At 44.9% G+C, this 14,710-nt stretch overlaps 1 protein-coding gene across 5 annotated transcripts in view; it reads right to left on the reverse strand.

The window, feature by feature from the left end:
* The window catches only part of pamr1b (peptidase domain containing associated with muscle regeneration 1b), a 115,549-nt gene that overhangs the window by 24,659 nt on the left and 76,180 nt on the right, over nucleotides 1-14,710 (reverse strand). For all 5 annotated transcript variants that reach the window (XM_078415076.1, XM_078415073.1, XM_078415075.1 and 2 more), the window contains exons 5-7: nucleotides 13,908-14,125; nucleotides 7,752-7,859; nucleotides 1,621-1,791 (exon numbers count right to left, since the gene is read on the reverse strand). In XM_078415076.1, coding sequence (XP_078271202.1) covers nucleotides 1,621-1,791; nucleotides 7,752-7,859; nucleotides 13,908-14,125 — 497 coding nt within the window. The remainder of the gene's footprint in view (nucleotides 1-1,620; nucleotides 1,792-7,751; nucleotides 7,860-13,907; nucleotides 14,126-14,710) is intronic.

The raw sequence follows: 14,710 nt of genomic DNA on the forward strand, positions 1-14,710 counted from the left end.
GTAAACTTTTTTTGTATTTTATTCAAATTAGATTTTAGCAATATTTTCAAACTTAAGTGCTGTTGAGAACTATTTCAAATGTTGACTTAAATATTTGTTGCTCGATGTCTTAAGAATTTTTTTGGTTTCTCTACAAGTTTAGTGTTGAGACTTATAATGGGCTGCATGCCATTGCAACTAAACATTTACTATTGAGTCAATTATTAAAGTAATAATGGTGCATTTGGATAGCAGTAAAAGGAATGGTCCAAGTCAGCATGAATTTATGAAGGGGAAATCCTGCTTGACTTATCATCTAAAACCTTTTGAGGATGTGACAAGTAAAATGGATGAAGGAGAGCCAGTGGATGTAGTGTATCTGGACTTTCAGAAAGCCTTTGATAAGGTCCCACACAGGAGATTAGTGGGCAAAATTAGAACACATGGTATTGGGGGTAGGATAATGACATGGATAGATAATTGGTTGGCAGACAGGAAACAAAGAGTAGAAATAAACGGGTCCTTGTCAAAATGGCAGGCAGTGGCGAGTGGAGTGCCACAAGGCTCGGCGCTGGGGCTGCAACTATTTACAATATATATTAATGATTTAGATGATGGAATTAAAAGTAACACTAGCAAATTTGCAGATGACACAAAGCTGGGTGGCAGTGTGAACTGTTTAGAGGATGCTGAGAGGTTGCAGGGTGACTTGGACAGGTTGAGTGAGTGGGCAGATGCATGGCAGATGCAGTATAATAATGTAGATAAATGTGAGGTTATCCACTTTGGCAGCAAGAACAAGGAGGCAGATTATTATCTCAATAGTGTCAGATTGGGAAAAAGGGAAGTGTAACGAGACCTGGGTATCCTTGTACACCAGTCACTGAAAGTAAACATGCAGGTACAGCAGGCAGTGAAGAAAGCTAATGGCATGTTGGCCTTCATAACCAAAGGATTTAAGTATAGGAATAAAGAGGTCCTTCTGCAGTTGTATAGGGCCCTGGTGAGACCACATCTGGAGTATTGTGTGCAGTTTTGGTCTCCTAATTTGTGGAAGGACATCCTTGCTATTGAGGCAGTGCAGCGTAGATTCACGAGGTTAATCCCTGGGATGGAGGGACTGTCATATGAGGAAAGATTGGAAAGACTGGGCTTGTATTCACTGGAGCTTAGAAGGATGAGAGGGGATCTTACGGAAACATTTAAAATTATAAAAGGACTGGACAAGTTAGATGCAGGAAAAATATTCCCAATGTTGGGGGAGTCCAGAACCAGGGGCCACAGTCTAAGAATAAAGGGGAGGCCATTTAAGACTGAGATGAGAGAAAAAACTTTTTCACCCAGAGAGTTGTGAATTTGTGGAATTTTCTGTCACAGAAGGCAGTGGAGACCAATTCTCTGGATGAATTTAAAAGAGAGTTAGATGGAGCTCTTGGGGCTAGCGGAATTAAGGGGTATGGGGAGAAGACTGGCACGGGTTACTGATTGTGGATGATCAGCCATGATCACAATGAATGGCGGTGCTGGTTCGAAGGGTCAAATGGCCTCCTCCTGCACCAATTTCTATGTTTCTATGTTACCCCTCCCAACCCCAGCCTGACATGATGGAAATGTGGTCTTTGGTGTATTGAAGAGCCTTACCACAGTGTGGCGCACTTGAGCTCCACTTCCCATCCAGTTGGCAAGTGGCAATGTTACTTCCCACCAAGTGGAAATCCTCATGGCAGCCGAAGTAGAGCCGGGAGCCAAATCTGAAGTCGTCCCCTTCCACCGTCCCATTGACCGGGGCCACCGTATTCCTACATATCACCACTGACAGGTCACATAGTTGATCAACTCACTTTGCTGCTGACATTTAACAAATCCTGCAAGCATGCAAATTCAAGAACATTTAACAATTTACGGAAAGACGACCCTCGCCCTCACAACAAGCTTCGAACAATTCCTGGAGACCACAGTGGGAAGATCCCAGATGCGAGATCTCCGGAGCCTTCGCAAGGAGAACAAAAGCCTTCCCCAATTCGCACTGGTTGAATATTTCCTGAATGTTGCTGGGAAACAATTCTCACAGAGGGAGTCTCCCACACCTGTTGTTAAGGTCCACTGACTGTGTGAGCTACTGGGACACAGGTGGTAAATTTATGATGTGGATATGATATTTAGATATGAAGTCTCCATTCTGTGTTGTAAAGGCTCCCCTTTGTCGACCCATAATTAGCCCATGAGGAAGTCTCTGACTGCAGAACAAACTAACCAAATAAAAGAGGAAAGGGTAGTCATTGAGATTGGAGACAGACAGACAAGGACAATGCTGAATGCTGGGACCACTGCTATTCAGACAGAAACAAGGAACTTGGTATCAGAACGGGGTCCTTGATCTTACAATGCAGCATCCAGAAGGCATTAGGAAAGAGGCAGACTTATTCACTAAGTGGCAAATGAAAGTATCTCTGTAAATGTTAGTTGTTGAGGCTTGGGAGTCAATCTACAGCTTCATAAATGAGAAGTGTAGAAAACTAAAAGGGATCTAGAAAGATTATGACATACTGTAATTATTAGAAGTAGCATCAGTCTAGTGAGGCAATGAAGTTGTGTTAATCATCTCGAAGGTCTTGGTCAAGCCTTCCTTACAACACTCTGGTCTGCTGGCACACCAGAAAGATGGGCATGGAAGTACTGGAGAAAACTCAGAAAAGCTCACAAGGATTGTGCTGAAACATCTGTCAGGAAAGATCAAACAGGTCACGACTGTTTATGCCTAGAAAGGTGTCGAGACTTTCTGATGGTTTTTAAATGTGTGACAAAGTGGGCAAGGGAGACATGTAAAGAACGTTTTGATTTTTAGGAACCATATAAATACATAATGGCTAGTCATAAATCCAAAAGGGAACGGGTGGAACATGAAGAAACAGGAATCTCCTCAGATGCTGCATGTCCTGCTAATAATTACAGCATTTTCTGTTTTCATTTCAGATTTCCAGCAACTGCCGTATTTTACTCCCATTGTGAAATCACAAACCTTTTGATAAAATGTGAGTTTAACATTGCTCCACATTTGGTGCACAATTAATGCCATTTGATCCTCATTATATCGGTACTGAGTTTCTCTTGCCCTTCTGGCTGCCAAGATAAAGTCACAGAGTCATAGAGAAGTACAGCACAGAAACGGGCCCTTCAGCCCATCAAAGACACACCATTTTCTTTCCCCATCTGCATTAATCCAATTTGCCTGCATTTGGACCATATTCTCTGTGCCTTGGTTAATTAAGTGTTTGTCTAAATCCTCTTAAGAGAGTGAATGTATCTGATTCCACCACATTCTCTGGCAGCAATCACCAGAAATTAACCACTCTGTGTGGAAGGGTCTCAACCTGAAACATCACCTGTTCCTTTTCTCCAGAGGTGCTACCTGACTCGCTGAGTTACTCCAGCCTTTTGTGTCTATCTCTCTGTGCTGAAAACCTGGCCCTCAGATCCCCTTTAAGCTATCACCTTAATGCTATGCTCTTTTATTTTTAATACCCCTGTCGTGGAAAACAAAGAATTTTGCACATCTACCCTTTCTATGTTTCCTATAATTTTCATCGCCTCTATCAGGTTACCTCTCAGCCTCCTTCATTCCAGGAAAAATAAACCCAGCCTATCTAATCTCAACCATAACTAACCTTCTCCTTTCCAGGCAACATCACGGTGAATCTCCTCCCGCACGATGCACACAGGTGTCGTTAGACCAGCCAGCAAATGCAGACTCTCCTCGTTTGCGGTGAATTGTAGGTCCCCTGTGCGCTGAAAGACTGCGGAAAAACTCAGTCACAAATCCCCAGCAAGGGACAGAGTTTGACTAATTACCTCAGCTCTCCCTGTCAAGCTCAAGATTAGCATTCGGAAAGCAAGAGCACGGCCATTTTACAACTGAGATCTTCTTGCCATCCAAGCACGCAATGATTTTCTTAATCCTGGGTTCAATCCTGACCTTCTATGTGGAATTTGCCTGTTCTCCCCGTGACTCACGGTAACTTGCCCAATGTGTGTAAATGAGTAGTAGAATCTGGAGGAGGTCGATGGGAATATGGGGACAATAACTACAGTAACTTCAACCGTAAAATAATAAAATGTCCTTATTCTTATTAGTAACGCAACCTTTGTAGCGAACTTTTTAATCTATATGGTATTTTGGTCTTCCAGGAATTCCAACCTAAAAATAATTTAAAACTGTAGATGGACACAAAATGCTAGAGTAACACAGCGGAACAGGCAACATCTCTGGAGAGAAGGAATGGATGACGTTTCAGGCTGAGACCCTTCCAATAGACAATAGACAATAGGTGCAGAAGTAGGCCATTCGGCCCTTCGAGCCAGCACCACCATTCAATGTGATCATGGCTGATCATTCTCAATCAGTACCCCTTCTCCCCAAACCCCCTGACTCCGCTATCCTTAAGAGCTCTACCTAGCTCTCTCTTGAATGCATTCAGAGACTTGGCCTCCACTGCCTTCTGAGGCAGTGAATTCCACAGATTTACAACTCTCTGACTGAAAAAGTTTTTCCTCATCTCTGTTCTAAATGGCCTACCCTTATTCTTAAACTGTGGCCCCTGGTTCTGGATTCCCCCAACATTGGGAACATGTTTCCTGCCTCTAACGTGTCCAACCCCTTAATAATCTTATATGTTTCGATAAGATCCCCTCTCATCCTTCTAAATTCCAGTGTCTACAAGCCTAGCCGCTCCAGTCTTTCAACATACGACAGTCCCGCCATTCCGGGAATTAACCTAGTAAACAGCAAGAATAGCCTCAATAGCAAGAATATCCTTCCTCAAATTTGGAGACCAAAACTGCACACAGTACTCCAGGTGCGGTCTCACTAGGGTCCTTTTGCGGTTGCAGCTCCTAGACTGTGGAACAGCATCCCTCTCCCCATCAGAACTGCCCCCTCCATCGACTCCTTTAAGTCCAGGCTCAAAACCTATTTCTACTCCCTAGCGTTTGAGGCTCATTGAGGAGGCACTGTGAACTGTTTGCGTGCTACTGTATATTTCTTCTTTTTTTTTTTCCTTAGTACCTAATCAGATGTACAGCACTTTGGTCAACGTGGGTTGTTTTTAAATGTGCTATACAAATAAAATTGACTTGACTTGACTTGACTATATAACTGCAGAAGGACCTCTTTGCTCCAATACTCAACTCCTCTTGTTATGAAGGCCAACATTCCATTGGCTTTCTTCACTGCCTACTGTACCTGCATGCTTCCTTTCAGTGACTGATGCACTAGGATCCGATGCACTCAGACCCGAAACGTCACCCATTCCTTCTATCCAAAGATGCTGCCTGTCCCGCTGAGTTACTCCAGCATTTTGTGTCTATCTTTGGTTTAAACCAGCATCTACAATTCCTTCCTGCACAATAATTTAAAACTGTTGGGTTTTTTCTGAGGTGTTTAAATCTCTCCCACTCATGACATTTGCAACTATCAACCAATCTTTCAGACAGGAAGAGATTATTTAGATATTTCATTTAAGAGTATTACTAGATTTCAGCATGAATTAAAAGGAACCGTCCATCAAATTCAGACAAGATCGTGAGTTATTTGACGGTTTTCTAAACTATCTCTCAGATCTGTCATCCGTGAGACAATGAAAACAAACCTCGGTTATTGCATCAGGATCCTGACTTTTTCTGATTATTAAACCTTCTAATGATATATAAAGAGAGTCAGAGAATCAAAGCAAAGGCAGCATCAATGTTTTCTCTCAGCTCGCAGTAGAGAAGCTTCCCCAGTACCAATGAATATGACAGAGGTGGCACGGGGTGGCAGCAATAGGTGATGCTGCCTCACAGCTCCATCCACTTACACTTGGGTGGTGAATCTGTGGAATTCATTGCCACAGAAGGTTGTGGAGGCCAAGTCAATGGATATTTTTAAGGCAAAAGTTATGGGGAGAAGGCAGTAGAATGGGGTTAAGAGGGAACAATAGCTCAGCCTGGATTGAATGGCAGAGTAGACTTGATGAGCCGAATGGCCTAATTCTGCTCCTATCACTTATTAAATTATAAACCTATGAACACTTGGGTTTGATCCTGACCTCGGGTGCTGTCTGTGTGGAGTCTGCACAACCTCTCTGTTCTTTCCACATCGCAAAGGTATTTATCACATTTACGTTCATTTACCACAGTAAATTACTCCTTTCTGTGGGTAAGTGTCAAAGTAGCAAAGAGTAGTTGGTGGGAATATGTGAAAGAATTGGAGACTGGCAGTGATCCGAAGGACAGAATGGCCTTTTTTCTGCTTTACAATGAATAAAGTGAGAGGTGCAAGATTTACTGTGAACTTGAGAGGCAACCTTTTCCCACAGAGAGTGGCAAGTAAATGGAACGACCTATTGAAGTCTCTTCATTCATACCAATAGAACCATTTATCAATGACGTTTCCAAAGATTGAGTTTTAGGCTGCGGTTTATTTGGATTTAGAAAGTTACAAAATGACGTCTATTGGACAGTGTTTAGAATTACATTATATCCTTGGCCCAAAGAAAGTTAAGAAGTGGGGATCATTAATTCTGGGATCATTGATTCTATAGAAGTCTATGATTTCTATAAATACAAAGAATCCCTACTCTTTCTTCAGAATTAAAACAAACTAAATTCACGCCCCAAACTCGCCCCTCACGGAGCAGCGCTAGTTTACTGGATTCCATTCTGACTGCCCGTCTTTGTATGGTTTGCACATTCTTCCTGTGACCACTTGGGTTTCAACCGGGTGCTCCGGTTACCTCCCTCATTCCTCTGACTGTATTGATTAATTGGCCACTATAAATACTTCCTAGTCTATAGATGATTGATAGAATCTGGGGAGAGTTGGTGGGAATATGCGGAAAATAAAATTGGATGAATGTCAGGTTCGTGTAAATAGGAGCTTGCTGGTTGTCACGGACTCAGTGGGCCGAGGGGCCTGGTACATGCAGTCTGACTCAATGATTCCATCATGGTGCGTGGGACCAGGCAACTCAGCTGCTATCTTCCATTTTAATTGAATAACACTGAGTCTGACCTTTTGTTTCAAATCCTCAGTTGCCTGAAGTCCTTGCTAGTTTAACGTTTACCATCCTCCCTGAGGCTTGGGCTTTCCTTCACCAGTTCAACCTTCTCCACCTAAACCACCCAGCTTTGCTGATGAAATTCTGGCGTCTGGCGGGAGCAAGGATTGACAACCCGACAGCTATTAGAGCTTGTGTAGGAAAGAACTGCAGGCGCTGGACTAAATCGAAGATAGGCACAAAATGCTGGAGTAACGCGGGACAGGCAGCATCTCTGGAGAGAAGGAATGGGTGACGTTTCAGGTCGAGACCCTTCTTCAGCTATTGGGAGCTTTATCGGAGTCAGAACAAAATGTAGCAGGTAGCTCCATAAATAAAATACCGCAGATGCCAAAAATCCGAAATAAAACAGCAAATGTTGGAAATACTCAGCCGGCCAGGCAGCATCTGTGGAGAGAGAGAAACTGAAAGGTCATTAAACTGAAACATTATGTTTACGGTCAATGGTTGTTGCTTGACCTGCTGAGAGTATTGAGCCTTTACACCAGTTAAGCCCCAGTGCGTCACTGAACAAACTCAAGAGAACAACTGCAGAGAATTGTGCATTCAATCCAAACTAAGGATTATGGCCCGCCCACTCTCTCCAAATGCTTCCACACATTCCAGCTGCAATAATGCATGAAGGTTCTGAGCATGATGTGCCTACAGGCTAAAGTTGGCACCAACTTTAATACTTACTGTTTTCACAGTGTTTGCCTGTATACCCAGCCAGACAGGCACATTCATAGCTGACTGGTCCGAGCAGCAGGCACATCCCGTCGTGTAAGCATGGCGATGGAGAGCACACTGAAAGGCAACAAGAGACAGACAGGCATGGCTCTCCCATTCCAACACCCTCTCAGACAAGGCTGCTCGCTTTAGATGAGGTGGCCTCGATGCGATTCAGTCAGAATCAAAGAGACTAGAGGAGCAAGATAGACCACTCGATACTAAAAACCGTAGTATGTCACGGTGCCATTTTAGTCGGCAGACACTTGCAGAAACATTTTAAAATAAAAAGAACAAAAATCTGTGAATTGATAGATGAGATGTATTCTGCATTTTAATGGTATCATCACACAAACTGTTCCCCCAAAACACTGATTACACTGCGAGAGGCATAATGGACGGTGGGTTTTGCCTACTAAAATGGCTCCTTTGCGTACTACACTTCAGTATTAGTGATTTCGTCGGAGTGGTCTATCTTGCTCAGCTCTATTATATTTCGTCAGAATTCCGGACCCCAGCGTTCCTTCTAACCATTGTCGTAAGTTCCAAACCCTTCACCTCCTCCTACCCCCATAATATCGACTGCCTCTAGAAACCCATGCCACATCTGCTGTGCTGCAGCCTTGCACACCCTCAAAGCTGCCTCTCATTTCCATGACCTCCAACCCTCTGCTCTGATATTCTTACCACAGTGGCTCAGCTAGTAGAGCTGCTTCCTCAGTCAACTGTACGGTGGTTTAGCCTACCTTTAAGCTTCACAGTCTAACTTTATTATAAACTAACTTTGGGCATTGCAGGCTAACTTTAGGCGTTACAGTCTAGCTTTAAGTGTTACAAGCTGGCTTTAAGTATTACAGGTTACCTTTAAGCATTACAGGCTGGCTGCAAGTATTACATGCTAGCTTGAAGCATTACCAGTTAGCTGTAAGCATGATAGGCCATATTTAAGCATTACAGGCTAGCTGTGAGTATTACATGCTAATTTTAAGCACTACCGGTTAGCTGTGAGTATTACAGACCAAGTTTAGACATCACGGGCTTGCTGTAAGTCTTGCAGGCCAACTGTAAACTTCATTCATTAGCTTTAAGTATCGCAGGCTAGCTTCAGGCATCACTGGCCAGCTTTAAGTATCACAGGCTAATTGGAAGTGGTTCTAGTGAGCTATGTTTGGCGCCCATTTTCTACTTTTGGCCTTGTGGCAGCGGCAGTGGGTGGAAATGCCGAACGTTAAACTAACCCTGTAAAATAGGCCTGTTTCATAGATCAATCCTGGACTTTGCACCCCGTCTGTGTTATAATTTGATAAAAGTAGATGCAAGAATCTCAGTGCAAGGTAGAACTAGGAGGCTCTGCTGGGCAGGGCCTGCCGGAACCAGGCATTGCCTGTCACCCGCTGGCAAGAGCAGCCTCCACTCCCCAATCTCCCGCAGTGCAGCAGTGGATGGAAGCTGGGAGATACACGCCCAGCCAGTCAGCTCAGATTCAGCAGTGTTTCCATCCAATCCTCTGTGGTTGTGAGGCAAGTGGGAGCAGGGTGTAAGGACAGAGGTGAAGCAAGGCAGGGTTGGGATGGGGAGGGTGTGCAGGTGGCATCAGCCATATAGTCAAACAGCACAGAAATAGACCCTTCGTCTGAACTTGGCCTTGCTGACCAAGATGTACCATCATATGATGTACCATCATAACTACTTAGCCGCATTCAGTCCTGAAACTGCTAAACCTTTCTCTATCCATGTACCTGACCAAATGTCTTTTAAATGTTGTTATTGTACCTGCCTCAACTACTTCCTATGCCCTCTAGTTTTTGATTCTCCTATACTGGGAAAAGGACTTTGTGCATTCACCCTCTCTCTGCCCTTCATGATTTTATACACCTCTGTAAGATCATCATTCAACATCCCTGCGTCCCAGCCTGCCCAACATCTCCCCACAGCTCAGGCACACGAGTCCTGGCAACATCGTGAATCTTCTCTATACCTTTCCAGCTTAATGGCACCTTTCCTATAGCAAGCCGATCAAAATTGAACACAATACCCCGAGTGCAACCTTACTTACGTCTTGTACACTACATATAAACATTTGGAAGAGGCCGCGTGAAGAAGGCATGCTTTCTTTAAAAAAGGCAATAATGAAGGGTCTACCACATTTCTATTGCCCCATTTTCCTCTCTTGCCATCGTACAACAGCCTGACATGAAGCTATGCATCAATGGTGAGCAAAGGGGCTGCCCATCTTCACCCCACAGTGGATCATGACTGTCTCAGCTTCCATCAGTGGTTTGAATTCAGAAACTTATGGAAAATTAGATACATATTTCTCCACTCACAGTCTGCCGATTCTGAAGAGAAACCTCAGGAGTTATAAAATTGTCAATATGCATAACCTGATGGGGAAAAAAACCCATGTGGGATCAAAATAAATTATGGCAGAGCACAAGGGAGAGATGTTCAATGCACAGACTCCACTGATTGTCCACTGTATCCATGGATGATGCAGCCAGAGCAGATTGGGGACCAACAAGACCAAATGATGTTGAACTACATAATACAAACAAAGTATGAAACAGAAAACGTTGGATATGCAGAGCAGGTCAGACAGCATCTGTGGAAGAGTTAACATTTCAGTCGATGATCTTTCATCAGAAGCAACAAAAGTCAGAAATCAAATATGTATTAGGTTGGAGGGAAAGGAGAGGGGTAAAGAGAACAAAGGCAGTGCCTGTGATAAGGTGAATGCAAGAGGGACTGAACAACACAGGAGGATTTGGCACTGGCTGAGAGAGGATGATGAAATGCTTAAAAATGGTGCTTACAGCTAGCTTGCAATGCCCGGAGCTAGCCTGTGAAAAGCTAGCTTGTGATGAATATATACATCACAGCAGTCTGTCTGTGCAAGATATAAATAAGAGATTAATGAGAATCGAGGAGAGAGATACAGAAAAAGCAATATTGGAACCGTGAGATACAAAACACAGCAGATACTGGAAATCTGAAATAATGGAACGCTGGAACTTCTATCATCTCCCCCTCACTAATCACACACGTGCACACATACCCGAATCCAAGCACGTACACACACATGCATGAACGCATCCACACACGCACATGCATGTTCACACATGTTAGCATTTAATAAAAGCATTTCAGTGCACCTCGGTACACCTGACAATAAACTAAACTCAACATATACACACATGCATGCACGTATGCACACACAGATACGCACATGTACGGATACACACACATACATGCAAAAACAGACACGCACGCATATGCTCAAGCAGAAACACATACACACATAGATACATAGATACACATACACACATAGATACACACACATACATAGATACACATACATACATAGGTGTACACACATATACACAGATACACACACAGGCACACATACACACATGCATATACACTCACCTGCAGGCAACTGCTTAAGCACAAACACAACATACAGATACACATAGGTATACACATGTATGAATGCACGCACATGTACATGCACATCTACACATGCACACGCACATACAGGTGCACATATGAACACATACAGATACACACATCTGCATGCACAAGCTCAAGCACAAACATGCCCACACATACATATGGAGATACACAGATACAAAGACACCTGATACCCATGCAGACGAACGCACATGCTCACAGACACATACACTCATGTGCACAGATTCACAGTCATGCGCACTCATGCATGCAGTGCATACATGTGTGCTCACATATGGGCACACACGCATGCATTCACACATATGTACTAATACATATACACACATATTTCCTACATACACATTCATATACACACACACACACATCCATTTTGTGAAACTTAAAACATATTTGATTTCTAACTTTCCCAGTTCTGATGAAAGGCCATCGTCTTGAGTTAACATTAACTATGTTTCTCTGTCCACAGATGTTGCCTCATCTGCTGACGGTTTCCAGAATTTCCTGCTTCCATTTTCGCAGACATCCAGTATCAGCAGTTTTTTAATCTGTTTCTCAACCTGACCTGAACGGTCGGTTCTGGTGCAGTGGACAGCTCTCTCAGGTCTGAGTGGAAAGGCTGTGGATTCAAGGCCTGCCCAGAAACCAGCACAAACCCTAAGCTGACTCTGCAGTAAGTTACAGAAGGGTTGGGCCAAGAACAAGTGGTCCTTTGGCATCACTTTAGGGGAAAGCAAAGGACTTTTTTTCCCCAAGCAACCCAGCCTCAATCAACATTTTTAAAATATATCAACTGTTGTTTCTTATTTAGGGACTTTGACGTGTATAAATTGACAATCAGGCTTCCTGTCTCCAATAGTGACCACATTTCTATGCTATGATATGTTACTCTATCATATCCCATTTTACTTCATTATATCTGAGGGGCACAATGCTCTGATCAGATTGCACCCACACTCCATCCAGCTCCATTCTCCAGGCACAAGGGACATTTTCATACACTGGACGACCCCCACAAAAATCCTAGCCCATGATACCACCGCCTTGAATTACAATGAAAGGGCAAAGCAGCCTTGGTCTTCTCACCTTCTTATCTTGAGGTATCGAAAACAGCGGAGGGAATGGAAGAAGTAAATCAGGAAGGCCAGTGCATGTTCAACAATGGCAAGGAGTCACAGTTTCAAAGGTAGGTCTGAGATCAATGTGAGGCAAGGTTTTGCAAGACATGCTCACCACTCACCCACCTGCATTCCAGTGAGAGCCAACCCAACCTACACAATCTCTCTTGGTCAGTGAAGTCCTCCATTCCAGGTTATAGCCTCTTCTGCACGCTTTCTAATTCAACCATGTCTTTCCTGCTCTGTGGTGACTCGAACTGTACACAATACTTTAAGTGCAACCTGACCACTATCTTACACTGCCACAACATGACATCCTATCTCTTATACCCAATGCCCCAACCTATGAAGACAAGAAAGCCAAATGCCTTCTCCACCATCCCCTTGATCTTTCATGAATCTAATAGAGGTATATAAAATCATGGGAGGAATAGATCGGGTGGACGCACAGAGTCTCTTGCCCAGAGGAGGGGAATCGATAACAGGATGATAACAGGAGGACATAGGATGAAGGTGAAGGGGGAAAGATTTTATAGGAATCTGAGGGGTAACAAAGGGTGGTGGGTGTATGGAATGAGCTGCCAGAGGAGGAAGTGGAGGCAGGGACATGGATTGGGCTATTGGCCTCTTCTGGATAATCTTTTTGCTGGCTCCTACTCAAGAATTTTAAGATTGAGTGTCGGGCCGACAACAGGAGCTGAAAATAAACAGCATGACGCAGCAGTGGTTTAACGCTTAACTTGGACTTGTACCTCCTGCTTCAGACTTGCCTCCTTACATTTCTCTCCTCTCTGCTTAAACCTATGCCCTCGAGTTCCAGACTCCCCTGTCCTGAGAAACAGATTGACTAACCTATCTACGCCCCTCACAAGATTATACATCTCTTATCTCACTCCTAATATCCAGTGAGAATTAACCCTGACTATCCAACCTCTCCGTACAAAACTACGGCCCTCCATTGTAGACAACATCCTGGTGAAGGTCTTCTGCATTCTCACTGTTGCTACCACATCCTTCCTGTAGCGTGGTGACCAGAATTGCACCCAATACTCCACGAGCAATCTAATCAATGGTCTGTGCAGATGCAACAAGATATTGTCCTGACCAATATCTCTGCCTGGAACCAAAGGGAAGATCCCAAGGACCAGACCTAATGTCTGTCCTGAGGGCGAGATGTTTGGCTCCTGCAGTGAGCTTGAGGGAGCCCACTCGCCACCCGTCTGCAAGCAACAGGGGTCAGAGAAGGCCCAAGGACGAAGTGGGAGACATCACTGCAGTAAGGTGGTCAATGGAAGGGAGATGGAGGCGACTGAGAGAGACAGAGTGGGTGTAGTGAGGGAGGAGGGCCAGCCAATGAGAAAGACAGGGGAGGTGAGGCAGAGAGGGGCAAAGAAGGTCGCTGAGATAGAAAACATTGAAAGGAGGGGTCTGGAGAAGGTGAGGAGGTTGCAGAGAGTTGAAGAAGTCACCTGAACAGTGAATGAGCCTGGAAGCAATGAGTGAGGATCGGTGGATTGTGACCCAGGACCAGGTGACGTACCATCAACTTCCTCAAACGTGGCATAGAATCCGTCAAAGCGTTTGTACCCATCGGACACGAACAGAAGGTGTAACAGGTTGCTGGAGCTGCGGACTGGTGGCGGGCGTTCGTTTCCGCAGAACCTGCCGATGACCCTGGTGTCGATGTTGTCGCCGTCACGGACCTCCATGTAGTCATACTGGCACATGTAGTCAAACTCCAGGCTCAGCATGGAGAACCTGGAACAGAGGGGGGTGCAGTCTGAGCGGCTGAACCCGGCGCATTGCACCCCTCCGTCCACTTGCAGGGGCACCCTTGCTCCATCCTCAGTAGAAATCCCTCAGCATCTCACTCACTACCTCCCACCATGGCCAAGAGATCCCACAGTGCTTCCCTCCACAGTGGCAGGAGATCCCTTAGTGCCTCCCTCAGTGCCTCCTTCCACCATGGCCAAGAGATCCCTCAGTATCTCCCTCACTGCCTCCCACCATGGCCGAGATCCCTCAGTATCTCCCTCACTGCCTCCCACCATGGCCGAGATCCCTCAGTATCTTCCTCACTGCCTCCCACCATGGCCAAGAGATCCCTCAGTATCTCCCTCACTGTCTCCCACCATGGCCGAGATCCCTCAGTATCTCCCTCACTGCCTCCCACCATGGCCAAGAGATCCCTCAGTATCTCCCTCACTGCCTCCCACCATGGCCAAGAGATCGCTCAGTGCCTCCCCCCACAGCGGCAGATCTCTCAGTAGCACCCTCTACAGGAAGGAGAACCCTCATTGCCTCCCCCGACTGGGGCAGGAGGTCCCAGTGACTCTCTCCACA

Source organism: Rhinoraja longicauda, chromosome 18 (assembly GCF_053455715.1).
Source record: "Rhinoraja longicauda isolate Sanriku21f chromosome 18, sRhiLon1.1, whole genome shotgun sequence".
NCBI lineage: Eukaryota > Metazoa > Chordata > Chondrichthyes > Rajiformes > Arhynchobatidae > Rhinoraja > Rhinoraja longicauda.